Genomic DNA, 23911 nt, shown 5'->3' on the forward strand with positions numbered 1-23911 from the left:
GAAATTGGAAATACTCAAGTACAAATACCTCAAAATTGTACTTAAGTACAGTAATTGAGTAAATGTACTTAGTTACTTTACACCACTGTCTTTTTCCTTTCTCTTCCTGAACAGAACAAAAATGCTATGGAGCTTGCACCAAAAAATATTCCACCCACTTATTTACCTGTAAAACGGTGATCATGTGACAATAAAGATGATTCTGATTCTGAAGTCAACATCTAATCTTCAATGTCCAAATATACATGAAGTGCATGGTTAAAAAAATAACAAAGGCTACACAGAAATACTTGTTGTGCAGGTAGAGAAACATATCCAGCAGATATGAACAGCAGCAGGTATATAAAATCACAGTTTCATGTGTATGGTTAAATAGCTGCATATTGTAATACCAGCAGATATAAAAATGGACCTTTACAGGTGGTGAGACATTGTTTGGCAGCAGATATCAAACATGACAGAGTATACATAAGTCAGTGGTTCTCAAAGTGGGGTCCGGGGATCCCCAGGAGCAGTGTTGCAATGCTGAATTGGAACGTGGTTGCACTCTATTTTTATGACGTGATGTGCACGTCGCTTAACACCTACACTACAGGTCACACAATGGACATTTGATATGCATCTAGGCTCATTCCTATGTTAATCCACCTGGTGTGAGTCGGGAGCCTTTGTAAACTTTGTTGAGGTGTGAATTTAAAGTCGTTTTAAATCTATGCGTGTGCCTGCGCATGCTCCTGGTCAAATAGGTTCCTGCACGGCGTGCAGACCGTCCCATGAGCAATGCAACCCTGCCCAGGAGGTCCCAGGCAAAACGTGTTACCGTGGCTATTTAGAAATAGCAGATGTACAAGCTCACAGCACGAGCTTGTACATCTGCTACTGTATTTTTGAACATTTTTGAAACATCTTGATTTTTTTTTATCATTTTGATTTTGTTTTAATCTAAATGATGAAGTCCCTGGCACAAAACATTTTCAGATGGGGGTCCTCGGCCAAATATATATCAATTTGGGGGTCCTTGGCAGGAAAAAGTCAGTGTGTCATAAATGACACAGTACAGAGCGCTAGTGTTACTGCAGCGGAACGCAGCCAAGGTCTTTTATGCCCAAAAATAATCCTATGGGGCTGCCTGTGTTGGCACTGGGCAGGGCTCATCGCTGATGGTTGCAACGTGGGAACTCTTCAGAAGTCTGGTGGTATTGCTTTTGATTGGCCGAGGCCACAGCACACTAGCAAATAAAATAAAGTAAAAAGATTTTGAGAAATTACAAAGTGTGGTTGCACTGGCAACGCAGGTCATGGGTTGCAACTTGCAGCTGTTAGGACCCGGGAAATCTCTCTCTACCGGGAAAAGTAGCATATCTACCACATACTGTCAAAACTTGAGGCTTTTGCCACTTTTCCATATGCCTCGTCTTTACCGTATTTACCCAGCTCTTATCTACCCACTTTTCATCTGTGTTTCCACTGTACTCTGACCGACACTAGGCCCCTCTCTAACCCTCACCTCCGGGGTGAATGTCTTCTGCGACATCCATGTGGTCCATCTTTAAACATGGCTAAAAAGCTAACGCTAATGTTATGTGGAAACATCCGTTCTAGGCTATACAGTATTACAGCCCATAAAAAACTGTTTCTGCCAACATTAATGAAAGAAATAGGCCACACAGTTGCTCAACTTTGACGCATTTCTCATTTACAACATCTAGTTTAAACATTTCTTAATAATTGAATGCTCTTTGCTATGGGTCTGGGCAACACAGAGACCAAGAACTAAATAAATGCAAGAAAATGTTCCATGTATTGCTTAACACAGTGACAGTTATATTATATTCATTATATCCATCTGCAAAAAAAGAAAAGAAAAATCTCTGAATTTGTACAAATGCTCTGTGAGAAATAGTCTAAAACAAATAAAATTGTATTAATGAAAAAAGTTATATTGTGCCTATCTAAAAAAGTCACTAAGCATAACTCCCTAAATAAAAATAACAGTAGTCTATAACAAAACTGTGCCGTTTGCTGTATTTAAGAGTACAATGGATTATAATTTACAAAAAGGAAAGACGCCAGACGAGGTGGATGCTATAAGAGTCCATTATTCGGTTTCATCTGTGCTCTCTCAGCGCAAACAGACAAACACAGTGCAGTCTATTCTCACGCATTTCTATACCAGCATTTACACATGGGAGGCATCCTTACTTCACAACTCATGAGCTTTCCGTCCAACTCTGTGCTTCAGCTGTTCCCCCTGTCTCAACGTTGACTTTCTTCCAGTGGAAGAATACTTCAGCCTTTTTCCTCTCAGTCCTAGGGGGACAGTTAAGACTTTGCCTCATTGACTGTCTTATTTAGGTCTTGCATTTTCCATTTAGGCTACAGTGTACTGTATATATTATATTCCCCGTTCTAGAATTCTTACAGAATATCTATGTTACGGTCTGCCACAGCTGTTTCTCTTTTTGTAATCACCCAGCGTGTTCATATTAGTTTTGTTCCCCAGTCAATCCTTGTTGAATTTATGTCTGGTGTTGTATGTGTTAGTTTATGTTTGATAGTTCCTGTGTGTTCACCTGTGTCACCTGCATTAAAACATCCAGTCTTGGGGTCTGACCATTGCATTGGGTCCTTACCGCACCATCATGTGACACATACACGTTCAACTCCCGGCCCGTTGCCCAGGTTACTGTGCAGGTGAAGGCACAAAGTACTTGGAGGCCAGTCTATGAGGTCAGTGCTGTGTCTGGACTGTTAGGTCTGGAATCTCTGCTTCGGCAAAGTTTCAGCCCAAGCCACCTGTACACTGACTATATATATCAAATGCGGGTACGTTTCAACCTGACCCAAGCCGCATTGACTTCTATTACAACATAAAAGTTGCATTACGTGCATTACCTCAGTAGGCTACAGCCGCCATAGTACTGATGTCATACTAGCCTCCAAAGACAATACAGACATTCTAGAACACATACTGACAATGGTGACTGCAATAGTATTAAAAACAACCCACCAACTTGGGAGAGTGGGGATCCCCATATATGGGCATATCTGTGCGTTGCCCAGCATTGTGCCGGTGAAATAGGCTAGTGCTTGTCATCTATGATGGGTGAAATAGGCAAAGTATTCTATGATTCTATGAATAGTAGCACTATGACGTCAGTACCCTTGATTGAACTTTTTCAACTTCCTGCGTCTCCTGGTCCTTCTCACCCCTTCGTTCTCGTCATCTGAATCCTCTGAATCCTCCTCCTCTTCTTGCGTGTAATCTCCATCGTATGTCTTCTTCGTCGTCTTCTTCCTGTAGTGGAAGGCACTGACCAACACTATTGCCAGGGCCACGGCCACGGCTACATACAGCGCAATGCTCCAGGGAAGCTCATCATCTGTACTCATCATTGGGAGAGCCAGGGGCTCTTCGGCTGCCTCAGCTTTGTCAGCTTCGTACTCGGCTTCCTCCTCAGCATCGTACTCGTCTTCCTCGTCTTCCTCCACAGCATCGCCTTCGGCTGCCCTCTTCAATCCCCAGCCATCGTTGGCCCAGCGCTCGGCTGTGTTGCGGTCACTGGTGACTAAGAAGTTGTCGAAGAACATATCAGGTGACGTGGACCACAGCTCCAGTCCCAAAGCACTGATCGGACTCATTCTGAACGGGTGCAGGTCCTCGAAGAAGTCTGGGTTGGGAATCTTCCTGGGTTTCCAGGCATCCTCGGATACATCATCCGTATCCTCATCCCTGTCATCCATATCCTCATCCCTGTCATCCATTCTGTCTTCCAATTCATCATCCATATCCTCATCCTCGTCCTCGTGTTCAACGTCAGATTCATCTGTCATATCCTCATCCCCGGCAGATTCGCTCACCGCATCTGCACCAGGGACCCGTGTTGGCTCCTGGATCTTCTCATCCGAGTCCTCTGGATTGTGGTCGTCTGGGTCTTCGATCTCTGCGGGGGGATTTACTGGGGGCGTCATGTCTGTCAGCAGGTTGCCACTGTTCACCACCATTTGATCCACTAAGATCTCAAAACTGTTGTCTGGCTTCACCACCAGTGTGTACAAGTGTGTCCTTTTATCTGTAAAGTATGACTTGAGGTCGACCTCAGGTTTCTTGGCGTGTTTCTCCTCAAACTCTCCTGTCTTGGGGTTCTTGTGTCTGAAGATGAAGTGCAGCTTGTAGTCCAGTCCACACTTATCCGGTCCAAACATGATGGTGTAGGGGGTCGTGTCCGCAAATTGTTTCAGGTCGAGGTTGGTGGTCTGGGTCAGGAGTTTGAGGTATGCACCACCACAGTCAATACCTGTCTGGAAGTTCACCTCATACTGGACAACGAGGGGCTGGGTGTCAAAGATAAAGGGTCTAGGAAAATGGGCAGAGATGGCGTGGTGTTTGAGAGGAGACTTAAGGACGAGGCCTTTGTCTCCTGGAAGCTTGCTGTGCTTCATCTCCTCGACTTCCCATTTACCATCATACCTGGCGATGTCCTCATCAGCACCTTCCTTCTTGGAACTGGATATCACCCAGCTGTCTAACGTTCCCTTGCCAAAGGACTCTGCGAAGAAATGTTCTCCTATGGGCTCTGGTGCTTTGAAAGTGTTTTGGGAGGCCAGGCAGAGGCAGCACAGACCCATGGCGAGGAGAAGGGCAACACATAGCCTGACCTTCAGCTCCATATTCTTCCTGTTTGGCGATGTGACCACCTGATACTACCCCCCTATATATCTCTCTTGTGATTCTGATACCGATATCCAAAAAGCAGTCATGGAAGCTATGCTTGAATAAAGAGCAAAAGCTAAAAAACACATAAAATATACTGTTGTACTTGAACACGCTCTCTCTCTTTTATGTTGACGGTGACGTCGCTATTCTGACAGCGTTGTGATTGGCTGAGGGGCATTGTCATAAAATGAGAACACCTTATTTACCTTACCTGTCCTTTGTGTTCTTTGCGTTCTAATCACATTCAAGCAAGCCGCAAGGGGAGCCTGCAGTACCACCACGGCCCAAGAAACCATCACGCCAGAATGAAACGTTTGGAGCGGGGGAGTCTGGTGCAACGCTCAGGTCCTGGACCTGGTGAGACGGAGGAGGAGCCCGGCCAGGAGGCCATCCACAGAGCCTAGCCCCTCCACTTGCCAGAGCCTCTCTTCTCCCCCAGTCCCGGCAGAGTAGTTCCGGACAAGCGGATTGAGTGGCACTGTCTTGCCCTAAGAGGACTGACCGTGGGTAGCTACCTGGGACGTAAGTCGGGGCTTGATCAACTCTGGCTGGGTCACCTGGGCGAGGGTGTATGTTGCGAGACCGAAACACCTGTTGACCCCAGGCTACTACACTGATGATACGTTTCAATCAATTGCATCCAATTGATGCAATAGCTGTCATGTCATAAGCTGCAGGCATTAAAGGCCTATTTCATTCATTTCACACACACACGCACGCACGCACGCACGCACGCACGCACGCACGCACGCACGCACGCACGCACACACACACACACACACACACACACACACACACACACACACACACACACACACACACGCACAGCATTTGTGTGTTCTCCCACTAACATTAGTAACAACCTATAGTCTACTATTACATAATTACCACATCTTCAATTATAGTAGAACAATAATGACATGGCCATATTTTAAGTCTACACAATTGCTTGCAAATAATTGTACCACGTGACATGGAAAGGAAATAAAACATGTAAATCCATTGGATTGTAGTATAAAAAGTATCTCTCTATTGAACTTCAGTAATCATGATTACTCACCACCAGGGGGCAGTGTAGAAACTCATATGAACTGCATTAACACCATAGTCACACAGTGGCCACTTTATACACAGAATACTGGCCATGGACTTGGATAAAACGTCTATGGTTAAAGTACAGTAGCAGCCATGCTGCTAATAATGATCTAGGTAATAAAACATAGTTAATTAGCACACAGTTGCATCCAATTGATGCAATAGCTGTCATGTCATAAGCTGCAGGTATTAAAGGCCTATTTCATTGTTCAGGCATAAATAGACGATCACTGAAAGCGCTTCCAAGGTCACTGAAAATGATCATGGCCCTCTTGTTGATGCCTACTGATTTTGGTGACACCATGGACTGTCCTCTAGCGCCATCCGCTGGACAAACGTTGTATTTGCACGCAAGATATCTCAAAATGTAATGGGCAGATTGCAGAATGAATTCTACTGATTAGGCCTTTAGGCCAATAGGGTTGTACATGACATAGATTCTTCTATATAGAGTTCTCATATAGTCCCATGGCCCTGTACAAACTGGCAGCCCTAATCTGATTTCCTATCCAGATTGGAGTGGGGTTGGTTTTATGCGGTCTGAACAAGGCTCTTATGTGATAACAAATCTGATTAGCAAAAATCAGTTGCCATGTGGTTTTTGGCTGTTCAGACTGCATAAGAACAATGCCACTCCAATCTGGATAGTCTGGATAGGCCACCAATCAGGTTTGGGCTGGCTAGACACAGACAACGAGACAAGGCACTGACACATAGGCAATATGAAACATAGTGATGAACGAAGGTGCTCATAATTGATACAAGATAGGACAGAATATTTTTCCATCCGCAGCACGGGGTAGACAAGGGCAGTTTAGGTGGCTAGTCTACCTTTCAGCTTAAGTTACTATCCTACTACTGCTAATCTTTTGGCCTTTTTTATTTGCAGGTAGGTAGCACAGGCTGTTTCTTCAGAAACTGTCTTTGTCTAGTTGCTATATCGTTATCAAAGTCATATCTTGAAGCTTTACACAAGGGCTTTTGATTCAACAAACCTATGCGACGGGTTGTTCCATTAGCTCCTACAGCCAACGAGACGCGTACGACGGCTAATGTCTCCTGACATACAGTTATCAAACCAACGAGTCCTTTTCTCCCCCTGAGAAAGAGGAGACGGAGCGGCGTGGGCCACACAGTTTATTTGTATTCCATTCAAATAATATACCTACAGTACACTCATTTTGTAATTATAGCTGCCAAAAGAAAGGCGATGGAAGTCATTGATGATGAGACCGAGGTTCATGGATCTAAAAAGACTACAGAACGACCAAAATGGGACAATAAGGTTCAATACCTGCTTACTTGCATAGGGTTTGCAGTGGGACTTGGTAACGTCTGGAGATTCCCCTATTTGTGTCAAATCTACGGCGGAGGTAAGACAATGTCACCGTCTCTAAATGCCTTTTAATTTGAAAATTCCTCTCATTTCAGCACTAAGTTCAATGATGAAAACAATATATTAACACATTCAGTGGAATATGTACTGCATAAATGTTTATGTTATGACAAAACTTCATTAATCATTCATTATCCATGCCTCAGTTTATAATGATTGATTCATTCCAGAAATAGCGTCCATGTAAATATAGGGTTACATAGGCCTATCTCTGATAAAATAAAAATAAAACTTGCCAGTGAATAGTACAGTATAACAGTCCTCTGTATTGCTTTGTTGCGGTCAAAGTCATAGTGTGGACATTAACCACTTGAACGTTATATGCTTCGCTGACCAGAGTCCCTAAGGGGACACCTCCTTTTTTCCCTCTACACCAGATCTCTGAACTAGAGTTCATGTAGTTAAAACCAGGTCATTGTAGATTTTACAGTGACCTGGCTTTACTAAAATCTTTCTGTGTGCGTGTTTGTTTGTTTTTCACTGAAAGCCATATCATGTGGGTCCTTATCTGGACCTGTCCAATACTAGAGAGATGAGAAAAACTCCCCTAGTGGTTACTGCACTGTATGTCAAACAAACGGCACACTGGCTGAGTTGTTTGGTGTGATATATTGCATGACTGACACTTTAGTTATGAACCAATATAACTGTAAATGAGACAAAATGCCGTCGCAGCAAACAACAAAGTTCTGTTCTGAATATGAGACGGAGTAAATAGTAAGTAACTGTGGTAATATTGTATACAGTACATTAACTCTGATAATCTGATGTTTGGATGTTGACTTAGCACTTGATAGGAGAGCGTGTGATAAAGTTGAAAATGTTGATTAAAAATGGCCAGTGGACACGAATTCAACGACCTTCAATAGATGTGGCCAAAGAAATGTGTGTGTCCCCCTTTGTACGTGACATCCAGTGCTTATTCAATCTGAAATATATATATTCTTTCATAATTTCATATATTCAGCAACTATAAAAATGTATTGTTTTTTCTTTTTCTTTTTTACCTGAAGGGGCCTTCCTGATCCCCTATGTCATTGCGCTGGTGTTAGAAGGCATTCCCCTGCTGCATATGGAGCTGGCCATCGGACAGAGACTTCGCATGGGAAGCATTGGAGTGTGGAACTCCATGTCTCCATATCTAGGAGGTGTAGGTGGGAAGACCGGGAATGACTGACTGTTCAAGTACTCTCTCAGAGTCACATCAGGTTTAATTAAGGCGACGTGCCAAAAAGGGCCATCTGTGAACATTATCATGTTATATTTCACATCTTATGTTGTGAAGATAAGTAACTCTCTCTCTCTCCCTCTCTCTCTCTCTCTCACACACACGCGCGCGCGCACGCACACGCACACGCACACACACACACACACACACACACACACACACACACACACACACACACACACACACACACACACACACACAGGTGTGGCGTCCATGATGGTATCGTTCCTGGTAGGGCTGTTCTACAACACCATCCTGGCCTGGGTCCTCTGGTACTTCTTCCATTCATTTCAAGATCCACTTCCATGGAGAGACTGCCCACTGAACGCAAACCATACCGGTACTGTACTGTACATAATACATAAACTAAACCATACTGGTACTGTACTGTACTTAATACAGCAAACTAAACCATACTGGTACTGCAACTGTACATAATACAGTAAACTGAACCATACCGGTACTGCAACTGTAGGGGAGAGTCGCCAAGATTGTAACGCATCATGGTTGCAACAAGCATGTTTTCTCTTGATTGGTCAATTTTATCATAACGTCATCACGTCAGTATGTGACCAGTGCTGTAATGAACGTGCCCAGGAAGTACATAGTATTTCATCCAGGCTAGAGAAAGTCGCAGAAAAACTGATTTATCTCAAAGTTAGTTAAAAATTTCACCTTGAGTATCTTTGGTCGACAAATCTTTCCTTTAATGTTGCTGAGCTAAAATCCACATGGTTGTCTGCATGTATCTGTTCTTCATCAGTTTACATCGTTTTATTACTCTATGCACGTTAGTTCTGTTCTGTAAACAAAGCCAAAGCAGTGGAGCGCAGAGCGGCCCGATTGTAACACGCATCTGTTTGGGTGTAATCAATGGATTTTCCCATGGAATTCACTCAAACTGCCATCCGGTAAGATTTAATACATTCCTTATGTTTGATACATTATCTTATCACATCCTTGGTATGAAAACAATGTAAAACAGTTGCTTGAAATAAATATAATTGATTTAAGCTGAAAACGACTTGTTTAATGCTGTTTTTTAGCAGTGTTATATTAGAAACTCATGCTGTTACAATTAGTCTCATCATATGAGCTTAAAATGTAACGTCGGAACAGCGTCCACTTTCGGTTTAATAACTCACGACCTGTTTTATCAATTGAAAAACTTTAAGTGGTTTATGATTGCGGACATGTGTAGGTCCTTTGCTTGAAAATAAAAAAAAAGGTAGGTAAAAAGATCGCCTAGTAAAAGAGTGAAAAGTGAAAAACGTTACAATCTTGGCGGCCGTCCCCTACATAATACAGTAAACTAAACCATACCGGTACTGCAACTGTACAACAACATATACTGCGTGATGACTTAAATCGACTCTTGTGAATATAAATGAGCCTTGATTTCATTCACCTGTTTGATTCCCATAGCTGCACGTTCCTTCAAACACACCTGATTTTAATTACAGAGCTACTCTGTTTTGAATCTCATTCAAGATGACTTCCAGACAGTGTATTACACATTTTTAACTTAATCAGCACACTAAAATATGTATCTAAAAACATTATAGGTTAGAAATAAGCCAAGTAGTAACAACATGCTTCACTGTCTCTCTCTCTCCCTTGTTCAGCCAGGGTAAACAAACACTAGCTTTGCTGCACATGGCTGCAGTTAATGAGATTCCCAGAGATTCCCATAGCCTGAAGGGATGGGACCTTAAGATTGGTTGAGACCAGAGTAGAGCTCGTCGGGTTAGGCATGTAACCCGAAATACCCGGGTTCCGACCCGTACCCGGCTCGGTCACGGGTCCATTCACAAGAAGTGACTCCGGGTCCGGGTCGGAGCCGGTACAGTCCGTCTCGGGTCTCGGTTCTCCGACTGTGAAATGGACGGTTCCCCTAATACCCGAGTTGACCCGGCGAGCGGGTTTCTCGGGGCTTAGACTGTGAAAATCACGGTTCCACTAATACCCGAGCGGACCGGGCGATTGGCAGTCACAGCTGTCAATCACCCCCGCCCCTCCCCTTTTTTCTCCTCCGGCCAGTGGGAGACGAGCAGCATGCGTGACTTGTGTCACGTGACTTTAGTAAGGAGGAAGTGGTCGTGCTACACACAGTAAAAAAAACAAAACAAGAAAGAAGCATGGATTACAATGAGGTTAAAAAAAAGTTGAGTTTAGGACAGTACCGTGAGGAGAAACCAGCTGGGAACAGTCCGGCTTGGACCTCGTTCGTTTTAATTGTTGACAAAGATGGGAAGAAGGTTGGCGTTGCAAAATGCAAGGAATGCGACGGTTTCCTTAAGTATGACACGGCGAAGACGGGCACCTCTGCTCTGCTTAAACACCAGCGTCAAGCGTGCTTGAAGAAAAGGCCAAGTCAGGTGCCCATGGACTCGTTTGTTAGGACCGGAGGAGTCACGGTAAAAGCTAAGAAGGCCGTTATGGAAAAATGCGTCAAGGTCTGTGCAAAAGATATGCGGCCTTTCGTGGCGTTTCAGCGTTTACCGAGTTGGCGCAGTTGTTAGTGGATACGGGGGCTACACACGGTAAATGCGACGCTAAAGCGCTGCTGCCTTCAGGCGTGTCTGTCTCCCGACACACACGGTAGAAATGCACCGAGCTAAAAGCCAAGCTGTTGCCAGAAATACAGAAGGCCATATCCGTAGCCCAAGCCTGTGGTGCAGCAACCGATATGTGGACGGATGACTATAGAAAAGTGAGCTATACGTGTATAACGCTGCACTTCATTGATGAAAATTGGGAATTCCAGAGCCGTGTGATCTGCACCTGCGCTTTCCCAAATCAGCCAAAAACAGGGGCGAACATAAAGAATGAAATCGTTAAACAACTGCAAGATTTTGGTCTGACAGAGTTGGAAATACAGAAGCTGGTTTTCGTCAGTGACCAGGCTCGAAACGTCCAGACAGCCCTGTCAAACTGGACTCACTACAGCTGCATTGCGCATGTCTTAAATACTGTACTCAAGCACACATTTAAGAAAGGTGAAGATGAGGAAGAGGATCAGCTTGAAGAAGTGAGGTTATGCATGGATGAATGCAAGTCCCTGACCACGTTCTTCAAACACTCTGGTTTGCAACTGCAACTGCCCCGCTCACTCAAGCAAGAATGTGAAACCCGCTGGAATACCAAGCTAGATATGATGGAATCCGTGCTGTTCTCATATGATGAGGTGCAAAACATTCTCCAGGCCAGGGGGGAATGGCACAGGATGCGCAACACCTCAAAGGACACACTGAAGCTCTTAGTAAAATTCTTACAGCCATTCAAGAAAGCTACAGAAGAGATGAGTGGATCCAAATATCCAACAATTAATCTGGTGGCACTGTGGAAGTCCACCCTCATGAGCCACTGCCAACCCACAGCATCTGACACCACCTTTCTGGAAGTGCTGAAAAGAAGATGCCTGCAGCTGCTAGGTGATCGTATTGTGGTCGATAACCATGCAAAACTTGCTGTAATGCTGTGGCCAAAATTCAAACAGCTACGAATGTTTAGCCAGCAAGAAAAGGAGGCCATATATAACTTGGCACGGGTGGAACTGTCCAATTTTCCACAACTAGCTGCAGAGGAACAAGAAGAGCAGCTGGAGCCCAGCATCTCAGTGACTGATGAAGATGAGGACGAGCCTGGGCCAGCAGCACCATTCAGCCAGTGGGAGGATGTGGACGATCATGGGCCTGTTGTTGATGATGAGGTTGAAAGCTATTTACAACAAAAGAGCTCCCCGGCGACAGACGACAAGGAACATGTTCTAACTTTCTGGAAGAACAATGCCAAAACGTTTCCAATGATGGCCAGGCTGGCGAAGAAGATCCTCTGCGTGCCAGCTTCAAGTGTTAGCTGTGAATCAACATTCAGCATCTCAGGACGCACCCTGGAGAACCGGCGCACTCAGCTTGGGACAGCCAGTGTCAACGCTTTGCTTTTCCTCAATAGCAACATGTGATAGGGTAAGTTATGGTTTGCTTAGCTACGATATATATATAATTTTATAAAGTTATTTTATTTCATTAATTGTTGCTGTGGTGGTGGTAGTAGTATTATTATTGATAATTTGTTTGTTTGCTGTCATTAATTTGCCAGCTAAGGGGATCCTATCATCCTAATAAAACAAATATCTCCCTTTTCTGTCACAGCAGGATGCAAGTCAGAGACACCACCAGTCCGACGCCATCTCTGCTGTTGCCAACATGCTGCCACAGAAGAATTGAGGACTACTAGGCAGGGTCATCTGGCTGCTCTTTGTGTGTCAGATGGAGGGGCTTTTCCACTGAAACAGACAGACAGACAGACAGACAGACAGACACTTGTGGGGGACAGACAGACAGACAGACAGACAGACACTTGTGGGGGACAGACAGACAGACAGACAGACACTTGTGGGGGACAGACAGACAGACAGACAGACAGACAGACAGACAGACAGACAGACAGACAGACAGACAGACAGACACTTGTGGGGGACAGACAGACAGACAGACAGACACTTGTGGGGGACAGACAGACAGACAGACAGACACTTGTGGGGGACAGACAGACAGACACTTGTGGGGGACAGACAGACAGACACTTGTGGGGGACAGACACTTGTGGGGGACAGACAGACAGACAGACAGACACTTACTTGTGGGGTTCTCTCTATCCCTTTCACATCAGCATCAACATATGATTGTCTTCTCTATTATCTTAAACATGCACACTGCCACACACACTAGGGTCTTGCTTGTGGTACCTCTATTTAGCCAAACTCTTAGGGTGGTAAATCGGTATGTTACGATTCAGACTACTGCTATTGTTATACCCTGTTCAATGTGAAGAAGTGAAACTTTGAGATGTTAACAATGTTTCCAATAGCATCAATGAATGCCTGACCTTCTGCAACTATTTTATTACACTTTGTGTAGGCTACCTTTTGTTGTTTTGGCTATGGTTGTTTTTATGTTTAACTTACAGATATGCACAAAGAAAGAATGTAGGCTACATGTACATTACACTGTATAAGCCACACTCAGGGTTAGACATGCCTTTATTGCCTTAATATGTTCAGAATTGCACTGTTCAATTTGAAGAAGTGAATGTAAACAAGCTTTTCAGATATGTTTCCAGATTTTCAAGATATTTACACTAAAGCACACTTATATTTTGTTATCTTGACTTGAATGCCTATTCACTGTGTGAAACTGAATGCACGACCTGCCTAATTTAGTGTTACACTGTGTGGTTACATCTATAGGCTATTGTTTTATAGCTATCATTAGGCCTGTTTGTGAAGCTCAGGCTATAATATTTGTTTTTGTTTTGATTGAATACTTTAACAGTTTGCAAATAGTACAGTGGTACGGTTTTACAATGATGTTAGAGGATAACATAAAAAGCCCTAGGGGCTGTTTTGCACTGGTTTTGTATTGTCCTGTATTTGTGCTTTTCACATTGAATAATGTTCAGTAAAAATGTTATTGAACTAGACTGTTGTCCCCTGATGGACCCCTAAATATGCCTTGCTTATGCCATAGTAAAAAGAAAAATCACAAGCTATTGTTAGGCTGAACTCTGTCTATGGCAGTAAATATTGATGTATTTTTCAACCAGTTTGATCCGAAGTTTGGATCAAACAGGTTGAAAATTAATCAATATTTACTGCCATATAGCACTGCAAACTTGCAAAGTGCAAACAAAAATATCGCCACAAGATGGCGTTACATGATTATTCATCACTGTGACATTCTGATGACGTCAAAGGTGAAGGTTCAAGACAAGCCACAGGTTAGAGTTCGGGGCAGTTATTGTATTAAATATTGTTTATTACGTTTTGGTTAATGGTTCAAAATGGTAAAATAATCGAGTTGTCATAGCGTGTTATATGCTATGCTCTCAAGCCGATTATAATGTTAAACAACATAAATGAACGTGGATTATAGTTGGCAATGTATTACACACATCTAAAGAACGTGGATTTATTTTATATTTATAAACTGTCCGATGAGCATTGACTGGGATTATACATCACAACCATGGAGGCTACGTTCACATTTAGGTAAGGAAGTATGAAACAAGTCTTATTTAACGCTGGACAACTTGTACTAATGACGTTGGCCAAAAATTTGCGTTCGGGTTTTTCGGAGGCTCGGGTTATGTACGGGTTCGGTTCTTGTATGTCACGGTTCTATACGGGTCGGTTCCCGACAGCTCTCGGTGCTGTTTGGGTCCGGTTCTCAATTTGTAATAATGGCTCGGGTCCATTCGGTCACGGGTATTTTTTTCGCGGGTCCATTCGGGTATGGGTCCTTCATATTGGACCATAGGCCGGGTCCATTCGGTTCCGGGTAAAAAAATCACGGGTCCATTTGGGTTCGGGTAATTTTATTTGACCCGTGAAGACCTCTAGACCAGAGCCTTCTATTAGAGAGTTGCGCCAATGAGGGGTCAGAAACAGCGTCGGTCACGTGGTTCATGTAGCTGGAAATAGTGACAAGGAGCCGTCGACTTCAATGCATTCCATGAACTTCCGGTTTAGGGATTTGTCACTATTCGCCAATGTATGTGTATGTAGAAGACCTGGCCCGAAGAAGTGAACGGAGTTGGCGTAACTCTCTAATAGATGGCACTGGTTGAGACCAGGTTGAGACGATGTTTCAGACTGAAACTTCAAAAATGTAAAAAAAAAAAAAGAGTTCCCATCACACACATATTTGGCGGCCCCCCTGTTGTAACTCTGAGGACCCCCTAGGGGTCCCGGACCCTCTGTTGAAGACCCCTGATTTAGTGGCTGAATGTTGTCTATTGCACCTTTGATATGGGGGGGGGGGGGGATATCATGTAAAACATCAGCAGTGCTTTTCTTTGAGTTGTGAACAACTTCTGTTTGACACTGCAGCGTATGTGAGCGAGTGTGAGAAGAGCACAGCAGTGAACTATTTCTGGTACCGCGTGACGCTGAACATAACGCCCAACGCCGAGACCAGCGGGTCCTTACAGTGGTGGCTGGTGTTGTGCCTCGCCAGCGCCTGGTGTCTGGTCTACATCTGCTTCATCCGTGGCATCGAGACCATCGGAAAGGTAACATATACAGACAGCGGTGTAAAGTACTCAAGTACTGTACTTACGTACAAGTTTTTGGGCGGTGAAACCGCCCTTATATGTGATTCCTGCGCTGTGATTGGCCACCAGTGTACCCCCTAACCCTGCACCGTGATTGGCCAATCACAGTCTATTCAGGACTGTGATTGGCTAGGGAAACATGATAATTGTGCATAGCCCTATAAATAGGACTATGCACTTAAAAAAAACACATTTATGTTTTTTTTTAAGTTAGGGGTGTTGGTCCACAATATTACTTTTCTTTAAGTGAACTTCCATCACTGTGATGACCACTGTGACCACACCGCCCACTTCACACTGGGTGTGATTTTTTTACTCTACTGGAGTATTTCCAGTTTTCCAGTTTTCACTACATCTCAGAGGCAAATATTGTACTTTATATTGTACTACTCCACTACAATAATTTGGAAATTTTGGTTACTAGTTAGTTTGTAGATTTTGATTATTATTACAAGGCATACATTACCCACTTCAGCTTAATTTCCCTTTGATTAAAACAGATTTTCAAGCGAGACAACTCGCTGTTAGCTTGAAATAAATAAAAAAAATCGCAAAAGACACCATCGTACTACGGACTATAAATTATGCTTTATGTGCTTCTGTTTCACCTTTTGTTATGACATCTTTGTCACTGTATTATGAATGTATTATAAACAATTGCTATTGTTTTATCTGTTAAGATTCATGTTTAAGAACCTCATACTCTGATATTCCCCACCAGGCGACCTATGTGACAGCCACCTTTCCCTATCTGGTGTTAACCATCTTCTTGATCAGAGCATTGACTCTGCCTGGGGCGTCTGATGGGCTTGTATATCTCTTCACACCGGATGTGAGTTGGTGCCTAATTCATGAGAATTATTGGATATACTGGTTGGGGGGTCCCCGGATCAAATTATTTCTGCTAAATGTCTAAATTGTAAATTGTAATTCAAACATATTTGATGATGATGACGCAAAATGAACACATTGAGTGACTAGAATATGCTTCTCATTCCAGTGGGAAACCCTGAAGAATCCACAGGTGTGGTTGGATGCTGCGACCCAGATCTTCTTCTCCTTGTCCTTGGCGTTCGGAGGCCTGATCGCGTTTTCCAGCTACAACCCTCAGAAGTAAGTTCTCGTCACACAAACTCACACAAAAAAGGTATGCAGAGATGTTATAGCCACTTAAAGGAGTAGTTCACCCAAGCGATGACATAATTTTCTATCAATTACACACCTCATGAAGCCTTGCATTCATGGAGATTCTTTTATTTTTTATTCCTACGCCAATAATATAATGACCTGCGGAATTGACCGGCATTTGAGTCTCCACCGATCATGAAATTATTGGCTCAGGAATGTGACGAAAACAAAAAAATCTCCATGAATTCAAGGCTTCATTAGGTGTGTAATTAATAGAAAATAAGTATATTTTTGGGCGAACTATTCCTTTAAGACCTATATATTTCGTTGTATGACAAATAGCAAAAATAGCCAATCTACAAGCTTATTGTGAGATTGTAGACTGTACATTTTTTAACAGATTTGAAGATCTTCTGATGTTCTTTGCCTATAATGACATGCTCAAAATAGGGACGCCAAATTCAAAGTGGTAAAAAAAAAAGAAGAAGAAAAGATTAACATGTCAGCATTTGATCCGGTCCTCAGGAATAACTGTGAGGGCGACGCCCTAATAGTTGGATTGGTGAACAGCTTCACTTCCATTTATGCTTCAATTCCCATCTTCGCCATTCTGGGATTCAAAGCAAATTCAAACTACGATGCCTGCCGGAATGAGTATGTACATCTTATTCTTCTCATAAATGGTATTATTAGTATAGTGAGGCTTTAGCTGTGCACACTTTTACTATCAAATGTTATCAACGTCACAGCAATATATTGTCAATGACCAACGCGTTCAACGTTGGCGATGAAAACATCACTCTGGAGAACTATGACGAATGGCTCACCCACCTGAATGAGAGTGATCCCTCTGAGGTTGCCAGCCTCCACCTCAAGACCTGTGATCTCCAGACCTTCCTGCACCAGGTGGAGTAGCTCATCAAAATACACATTGAGATGTCCTGTCTATGAAAAGTAATAATGATGATGATGATGATGATAATCTATATATAAATTAGGGAAAACTCTATGTGCGTGTATGTGTATCTGTCCTTCGCGTATCTCGAGAACTGTACAGACAGACAGACAGACAGACAGACAGACAGACAGACAGACAGACAGACAGACAGACAGACAGACAGACAGACAGACAGACAGACAGACAGACAGACACAGACAGATGGGTACAACGGGTAGGACAACGGGTGATACATAACCGTTGTGGTTGCCTTAACGGGCATCGTTCCCAACAGGCATCGGCCTAGTAATCATCATCATCGTCATCATAACCACTGTTTTTAATGTTACTGAGGTTCATTGAAGTGTTTGTGGTCCTGCTGTATACCTGCAGAGTGCGTCTGGAACTGGCCTGGCCTTCATCGTGTTCACGGAGGCAGTGATCCACATGCCAGGCTCTCAGGTGTGGTCCGTGCTGTTCTTCGTCATGCTCTTCAGCCTGGGCCTGTCCTCCATGTTCGGGAACATGGAGGGAGTCCTCACTCCTCTTCTGGACCTGCACCTGGTGCCCAGCTGGATGCCCAAAGAGATCTTCACTGGTAACAACCTATAACAGCCTCCAATCACATCTATGCACCGTATAACGTGTCTTTGAAAAGTCCCAAAGGCCATTTTGCATGGCGATGTGAACTCCCAGATGTTAAGCATATGAATTACAGTACAGCAGAACTATTTTAACCTCTTAAACCCTATATACTTCATTGGTCTAGTATAGGGCTCTACACTAAGGGCTCTATCTTGCGCGCCACCTAACCCATTATCCCTAAACCTTTTTGCCTTTTTTTGCTATTTTGAAACACATTTTAAAACACTTCAAATAGCCGACCTACAAGCTCACAACCTTATAGATCCTTCTCTCTCTGACTTTGTCTGTGACCCTTGGTAGGTCCCTATTAGAGGACCACATTTCTGATGTGGTCCGTCCATGTGACACCTCTTGTCATTCGTAGCATTCTTGTGTAGACTCCATCCTGGGCCCTTTCCTGTTGTGCTGTGAGGGTCCATGTCTCAGCCCCACATACAGCAGTACTGACTCCACTGTGAGGGTCCATGTCTCAGCCCCACATACAGCAGTACTGACTACGGTAATTGACTAATTACGGTAATTCTGTTGTCTGTTTTGTGTTATCTCCTGGCAGGGCTGATGTGTCTCACCTCGTTCCTCGTGGCCCTGATCTTCTCCCTGGGTTCAGGGAACTACTGGCTGGGCATCTTTAACAACTACGTGGGCTCCGTGCCTCTGCTCATCATAGCCTTCTTTGAGATGATTGCTGTCGTATACATCTATGGGATCGATAGGTCACATTTAAAAGCTATTTGATATTCATTGTTTTCATGTTATTGTTAATAAGGTGCTGTAAAAATGTGTGTTAAATGATAAATCTATATACTTCTGATGGTGTAGGCATTGCTAGAGTGTGTGTTCAGTGACAGGGGTCTCCCCCATCTCCTCAGCTCTTCAGACAATACATTTCCAGGTCATTTTCAGATTTGATCCAATTAGGAGAGATAGCTCATGACAAGATAAACAGTCTAGGTTGAAGTGATGAAACATAAATAAATACAAAATGCAACTGGAACACTTGAAGTTTATAACAAATTGAAGTTTATAAATGGGTTCTCTCTCCTGATTGCATGAAATTGGTATCCCAACCTGAAAATGTATTTTCTGTTCACTAAAGAGCTGGAGAGATGTGGAGACCCCTGTTACTGAACAAACAGTAGTCTCTATATAGCAATGATTACTAGAATATAGAGCTATGACTTGTTTAATGAAACACTTTGTACCAAAAAAAAAATAAGTATCACATAATCTTTAAATGAATGCCACATGCTTATCCAAAGTGTATCTTTAGGTTCAATGATGATATTGAGTGGATGACAGGACGCAGACCCTGCCTGTACTGGCAGGTCACATGGAGGTTCATCAGCCCTCTGATGCTACTGCTGGTGTTTTTTGCATACGTTGCAGTGATGGCTGAGAAACAACCCACATATGCTGCCTGGAACCCAGAATACGTAAGAATATGTCATTGTAAAAATTGTAAAAAAAAAAAAAAGTAATGCATGCACAGAGCTTACACAGATGCTCGAAATCCTTGAATTATGCTTGAAATTAGATCATTTAGATTAAGGATTTATTTAACTGGTGTAGATAACTGTAGAATTTCTGTATTTTTTTAAATGCTGACCTTGGGAGCTGAGCTCCAAGATTTCCTATGCATTCGTGCAAATGGCAAATAAAGTATATTCTATTCTATTCTATTCTATTCTAACTGTATTAACCCATTAAGACCGGGAAAGCATCTGTGTCATAGCGCTGATACTGTAGCTCATAGCGCTGCACCGAGCACTGCGCTATGAGCTTGTAGATCTGCTACTTTAGAAAAACCGTGAACATTAATTTTGTGCAAATCTTTTATATGTATATATATATACACACATACAGTACATATATATATATATATATTTTTTATATGTGATACTTTATTGTTTCATATAAGTGAACATTTGTAAACTCAAATCTTTGCTTCTGGGGATTCTACTATCTAAAATCCTAACAGTTTTCTGAAAAAACGTATGTTGCTATTTATCAGTGGTGCTTAAAACAGATGTACAAGCTCTACAAGCTCACAATGTGTCACGGTGTGACGCATTGTGAGCTTGTAGATCTGCTATTTTCAAAAGATTTTAAAACATTTCATACATTTTAAGACTTGTGAAATGGGACATTTCGGTATAATGAGTACTTTCTACAGTACTTTTGGTACTTTAAGTACATTTTTATACCAATACTTTTGTACTTTTACTCAAAGCAATTACGGACTTTTACTTGTACTTAAATACTTTTACTTGAGTATTTCTACATTGCAGTATTGGTACCTTTACTTACAGTAAGTAAAACATGTGAATATTTTTTCCACCACTGGTATAGTTGATATAAAACAGCCCATCACTCCTACAGGTGGACTTCCCTCTGTCAGATGTTCAGCCCTATACTGGCTGGGTGTTCTCCATCTGCGTGCTCCTATCTTCTCTCCCCGTGGTCTCCATCCCCTTAGTGGCGCTATATCATTTCACAGGCTTCCTGAAGAAGAGAATCATGAACAGACACAACAGAAACCCATACGCCGATGATGAGTTCCCTCATGGAGACTTGTAGAGGAAACACTTGTTCTGCATCAGGGTGAACATCAGCTTCTATGGCTTTCCAGTTACTGTGAGGAACAGCTCGTTGATGGCTGTTCCAAACAACATTTTAGCTTTGTGTGTTTTTGTTCATGTATAGCTACATTAAACAACATTGTTATTGTCACATACCGCTGCTCTCCTGTCTTATTAGCAATGACTTCTGGTAATGTTGTGCAGGGATCAAGTTCACATCTTTTACTTTGTATTAACACTACAGTTTTTATACATTTATGTCTATGATTTGTGGCTTTTTTGGTTGGTGAAAGAGACCTGTTCAAATAAATGCAGGATCATTGTGCCTGACAAATATCCTAACAAACAAAACAATGCAATGGAAATGGAAAAATAAAAATGCGTCTGGGTGGGCAAACTCCGCCCCCCACAGAAACATCTCTTGGTCTATGTCTCTCCATTCCTCACATTTGACTGATTAATGTTTACCTTGACCGTGGTGATGAACATGACATTTGACCTTGTCAGCCCAATCTATGTGTGTGTGTGTGTGTGTGTGTGTGTACAGACAGCAAAGGACATATCAAAAAAATCATGCACCCTCAGTGAGAATGTACAAACATTCCCGTGTCATTTCATCCATGTTTCATCTCTGTGATAACCCAGACATATTTACATCTTTGACAGCTAATACACCAGATGTTGTTGTGGTTGATGAAGAGTCCAGAGAGATGTTTTAGAGATAGCCTGCACCTTTGACCCTAGCCTAGAGGAAGCCTTTATGACCAAGGTCATTAAATACCAACCACTTCTACATACCATCTCAGAGCTGGGCTATAGGTGCAGACTATTTACGGGGCCAGAGCTCAGCTCTGGACCTGTTTTAATGTTCCCCTCTTTTTTCTTCTCCCACTTTTGGCAGTTCTGGCTGAACCGTGCATACGCTTTTTACGAAACTTGGCCATATGGTAGATGGTCATGAAAAACTATCAAGAAATAATTCTCACAATCTTTCGTCAAAAGGTGGCGCTATAGCAAAATGCCAACTTTGAACAGGTACAACTCATGCCCTGTTTGACCTACAGCCATGAAACTTCAATATACATATGCGTCTACTCATGATCAACAACTTTCACACTCTGACTTTTGACCTCTGACCTTTAGATCTCCCACCATTTTGAATTATATGAAAAACAGTTAAAACCTATCTCCTCCTGGGATTTTTGAGTAATCTGCACGAAACGTTTTACACATGAACTTTGGACCTATGCCGACAAACTGATGCAAAAGATTTTCCATAAGTGAAAAAATGAAGCTTTAATGAGCCAATGAATATTGCAGTTTTATGACAATTATTCATCTGCCCCTAACACATACATGCAGACTCACATTTCTTTGAAATTTTGCGGTAATGTTGAGGGTCATTCCAAATATCACTGAAACCAATCTTACTCCAATTGGTCAAAGGGGGGCGCTATAGCGATTTTTTGAAAATGCAAACTTTAAACAGGCAAAAGTCATGCCTCGTTTGGCCGACAGCCATTAAACCTGCTTAAACATGTTCCTTGACTCATGAGGAACACATGTATCACGTTGACCAGTAAGCTCCGCCCTTAGATTGTCCGCAATTTTGAGCAGTTTGAAAAACACTTAAACCCAGGATTTTTCAGCTATTTGCTTGAAACTGTATCATCTGAGTTATCTCCTTTTTCACAGGTTCTTGTCTGTTGGTCCAATGGCTTCTCCCTTAAACGTGTGCCTCACAACCTGAAGGTTGCCAGTTCAAGCCTCAATTGATGCAGATTCATTTGAGTTGAATTGCAAAAAACATGGCTTCTCCCTTAAGTGAGTGCCACATGACCGCAAGGTTACCGGTTCAAGCCTCACTTGATGTAGACCCATTTAAGTTGAATTGCAAAAAATATGACTGTATCAATGAATACATGTGCAAATGGTAAAGATTACATGAAATGCTTATTTAAGAGTATGTTTTTTCAATGTATGACGTAATTCATTGTGAAAATAGCCGATCTACAATCTCACAACTTTTCAGATAGCAACGTTTTGTGAGCTTGTAGATCGGCTGCTTTCACTGGTTTCGGTTTTGAGGAGACATACAATTTCTCTATTGGTAAATGGTTTGTGAACGGGTGATCTTAGTGTTAGTGTTAGTGTGAATTATTTTGTCACTGGTTCTGGTCTGTTGGTCCAATGGCGTTTCGCTTCAGCATCAGCCTCTGGATCGCGGGGTCGCCGGTTCAAGCATCACCTCTTGCTGGCTACTTTTCATGACTGTATCAATTAATGCATGTACAACTGTTAAAGGTAACATGAAATGCTTCTTGGAGAGAGTATGTTTTTACAATGTATGACAAACTTCATTGTGAAAATAGCCGATCTACAATCTCACAACTTTTCAGATAGCAACGTGTTTCTGAGCTTGTAGATTGGCTGCTTTCACTGGTTCACTTTTATCTTCAACAGACAACCTCAGCCTGGACAACGCTATAGCACTATAGGTAGTGTTGCAGCCTGTCAATCCAAAGGTTGAGTGTTCGATTCCTGTTAATTGCAATAGGTTGAGATGTCCAATCAATCCATTCTGCTTCCATCTGTCTCTCTTCAATCTATTATGTTTACTTGTCTCTCTCTCTTCAATCTATTCCGTTTCCATGTCTCTCTCTCTCTCTCTCTCTCTCTCTCTCTCTCTCTCTCTCTCTCTCTCTCTCTCTATTCCGTTTCCATGTCTCTCTCTCTCTTTCTCTTCGATCTATTCCGTTTCCATGTCTCTCTCTCTCTTTCTCTTCAATCTATTCCGTTTCCATGTCTCTCTCTCTCTTTCTCTTCAATCTATTCCGTTTCCATGTCTCTCTCTCTCTTTCTCTTCAATCTATTCCGTTTCCATGTCTCTCTCTCTCTTTCTCTTCAATCTATTCCGTTTCCATGTCTCTCTCTCTCTTTCTCTTCAATCTATTCCGTTTCCATGTCTCTCTCTCTCTCTTTCTCTTCAATCTATTCCGTTTCCATGTCTCTCTCTCTCTTTCTCTTCAATCTATTCCGTTTCCATGTCTCTCTCTCTCTTTCTCTTCAA

The 23911-nt window shown here is 42.6% G+C and overlaps 2 protein-coding genes across 2 annotated transcripts; one reads left to right on the forward strand and one right to left on the reverse strand.

The window, feature by feature from the left end:
* Positions 1-3156: 3156 nt before the first annotated feature.
* Positions 3157-4671, reverse strand: LOC308083437 (calnexin-like; the record flags this gene model as incomplete). Its single annotated transcript, XM_080425751.1, has 1 exon — positions 3157-4671. The coding sequence occupies one exon, from the start codon at positions 4669-4671 to the stop codon at positions 3157-3159; it is 1515 nt and encodes a 504-aa protein (XP_080281877.1).
* A 2351-nt stretch (positions 4672-7022) lies between these two features.
* On the forward strand, positions 7023-20839 carry LOC308083438 (sodium-dependent neutral amino acid transporter B(0)AT3-like; the record flags this gene model as incomplete). The annotated part of the gene is made up of 12 exons (XM_080425752.1): positions 7023-7185; positions 8222-8362; positions 8639-8776; positions 15329-15510; positions 16274-16384; positions 16553-16665; positions 17206-17334; positions 17430-17586; positions 18011-18215; positions 18816-18975; positions 19533-19695; positions 20642-20839. The coding sequence occupies 12 exons, from the start codon at positions 7023-7025 to the stop codon at positions 20837-20839; spliced, it is 1860 nt and encodes a 619-aa protein (XP_080281878.1).
* Between the last annotated feature and the right edge of the window lie 3072 nt (positions 20840-23911).

Source organism: Gymnoscopelus braueri (assembly GCF_963280865.1).
Source record: "Gymnoscopelus braueri genome assembly, chromosome: 4".
In the NCBI taxonomy this organism is placed as follows: domain Eukaryota; kingdom Metazoa; phylum Chordata; class Actinopteri; order Myctophiformes; family Myctophidae; genus Gymnoscopelus; species Gymnoscopelus braueri.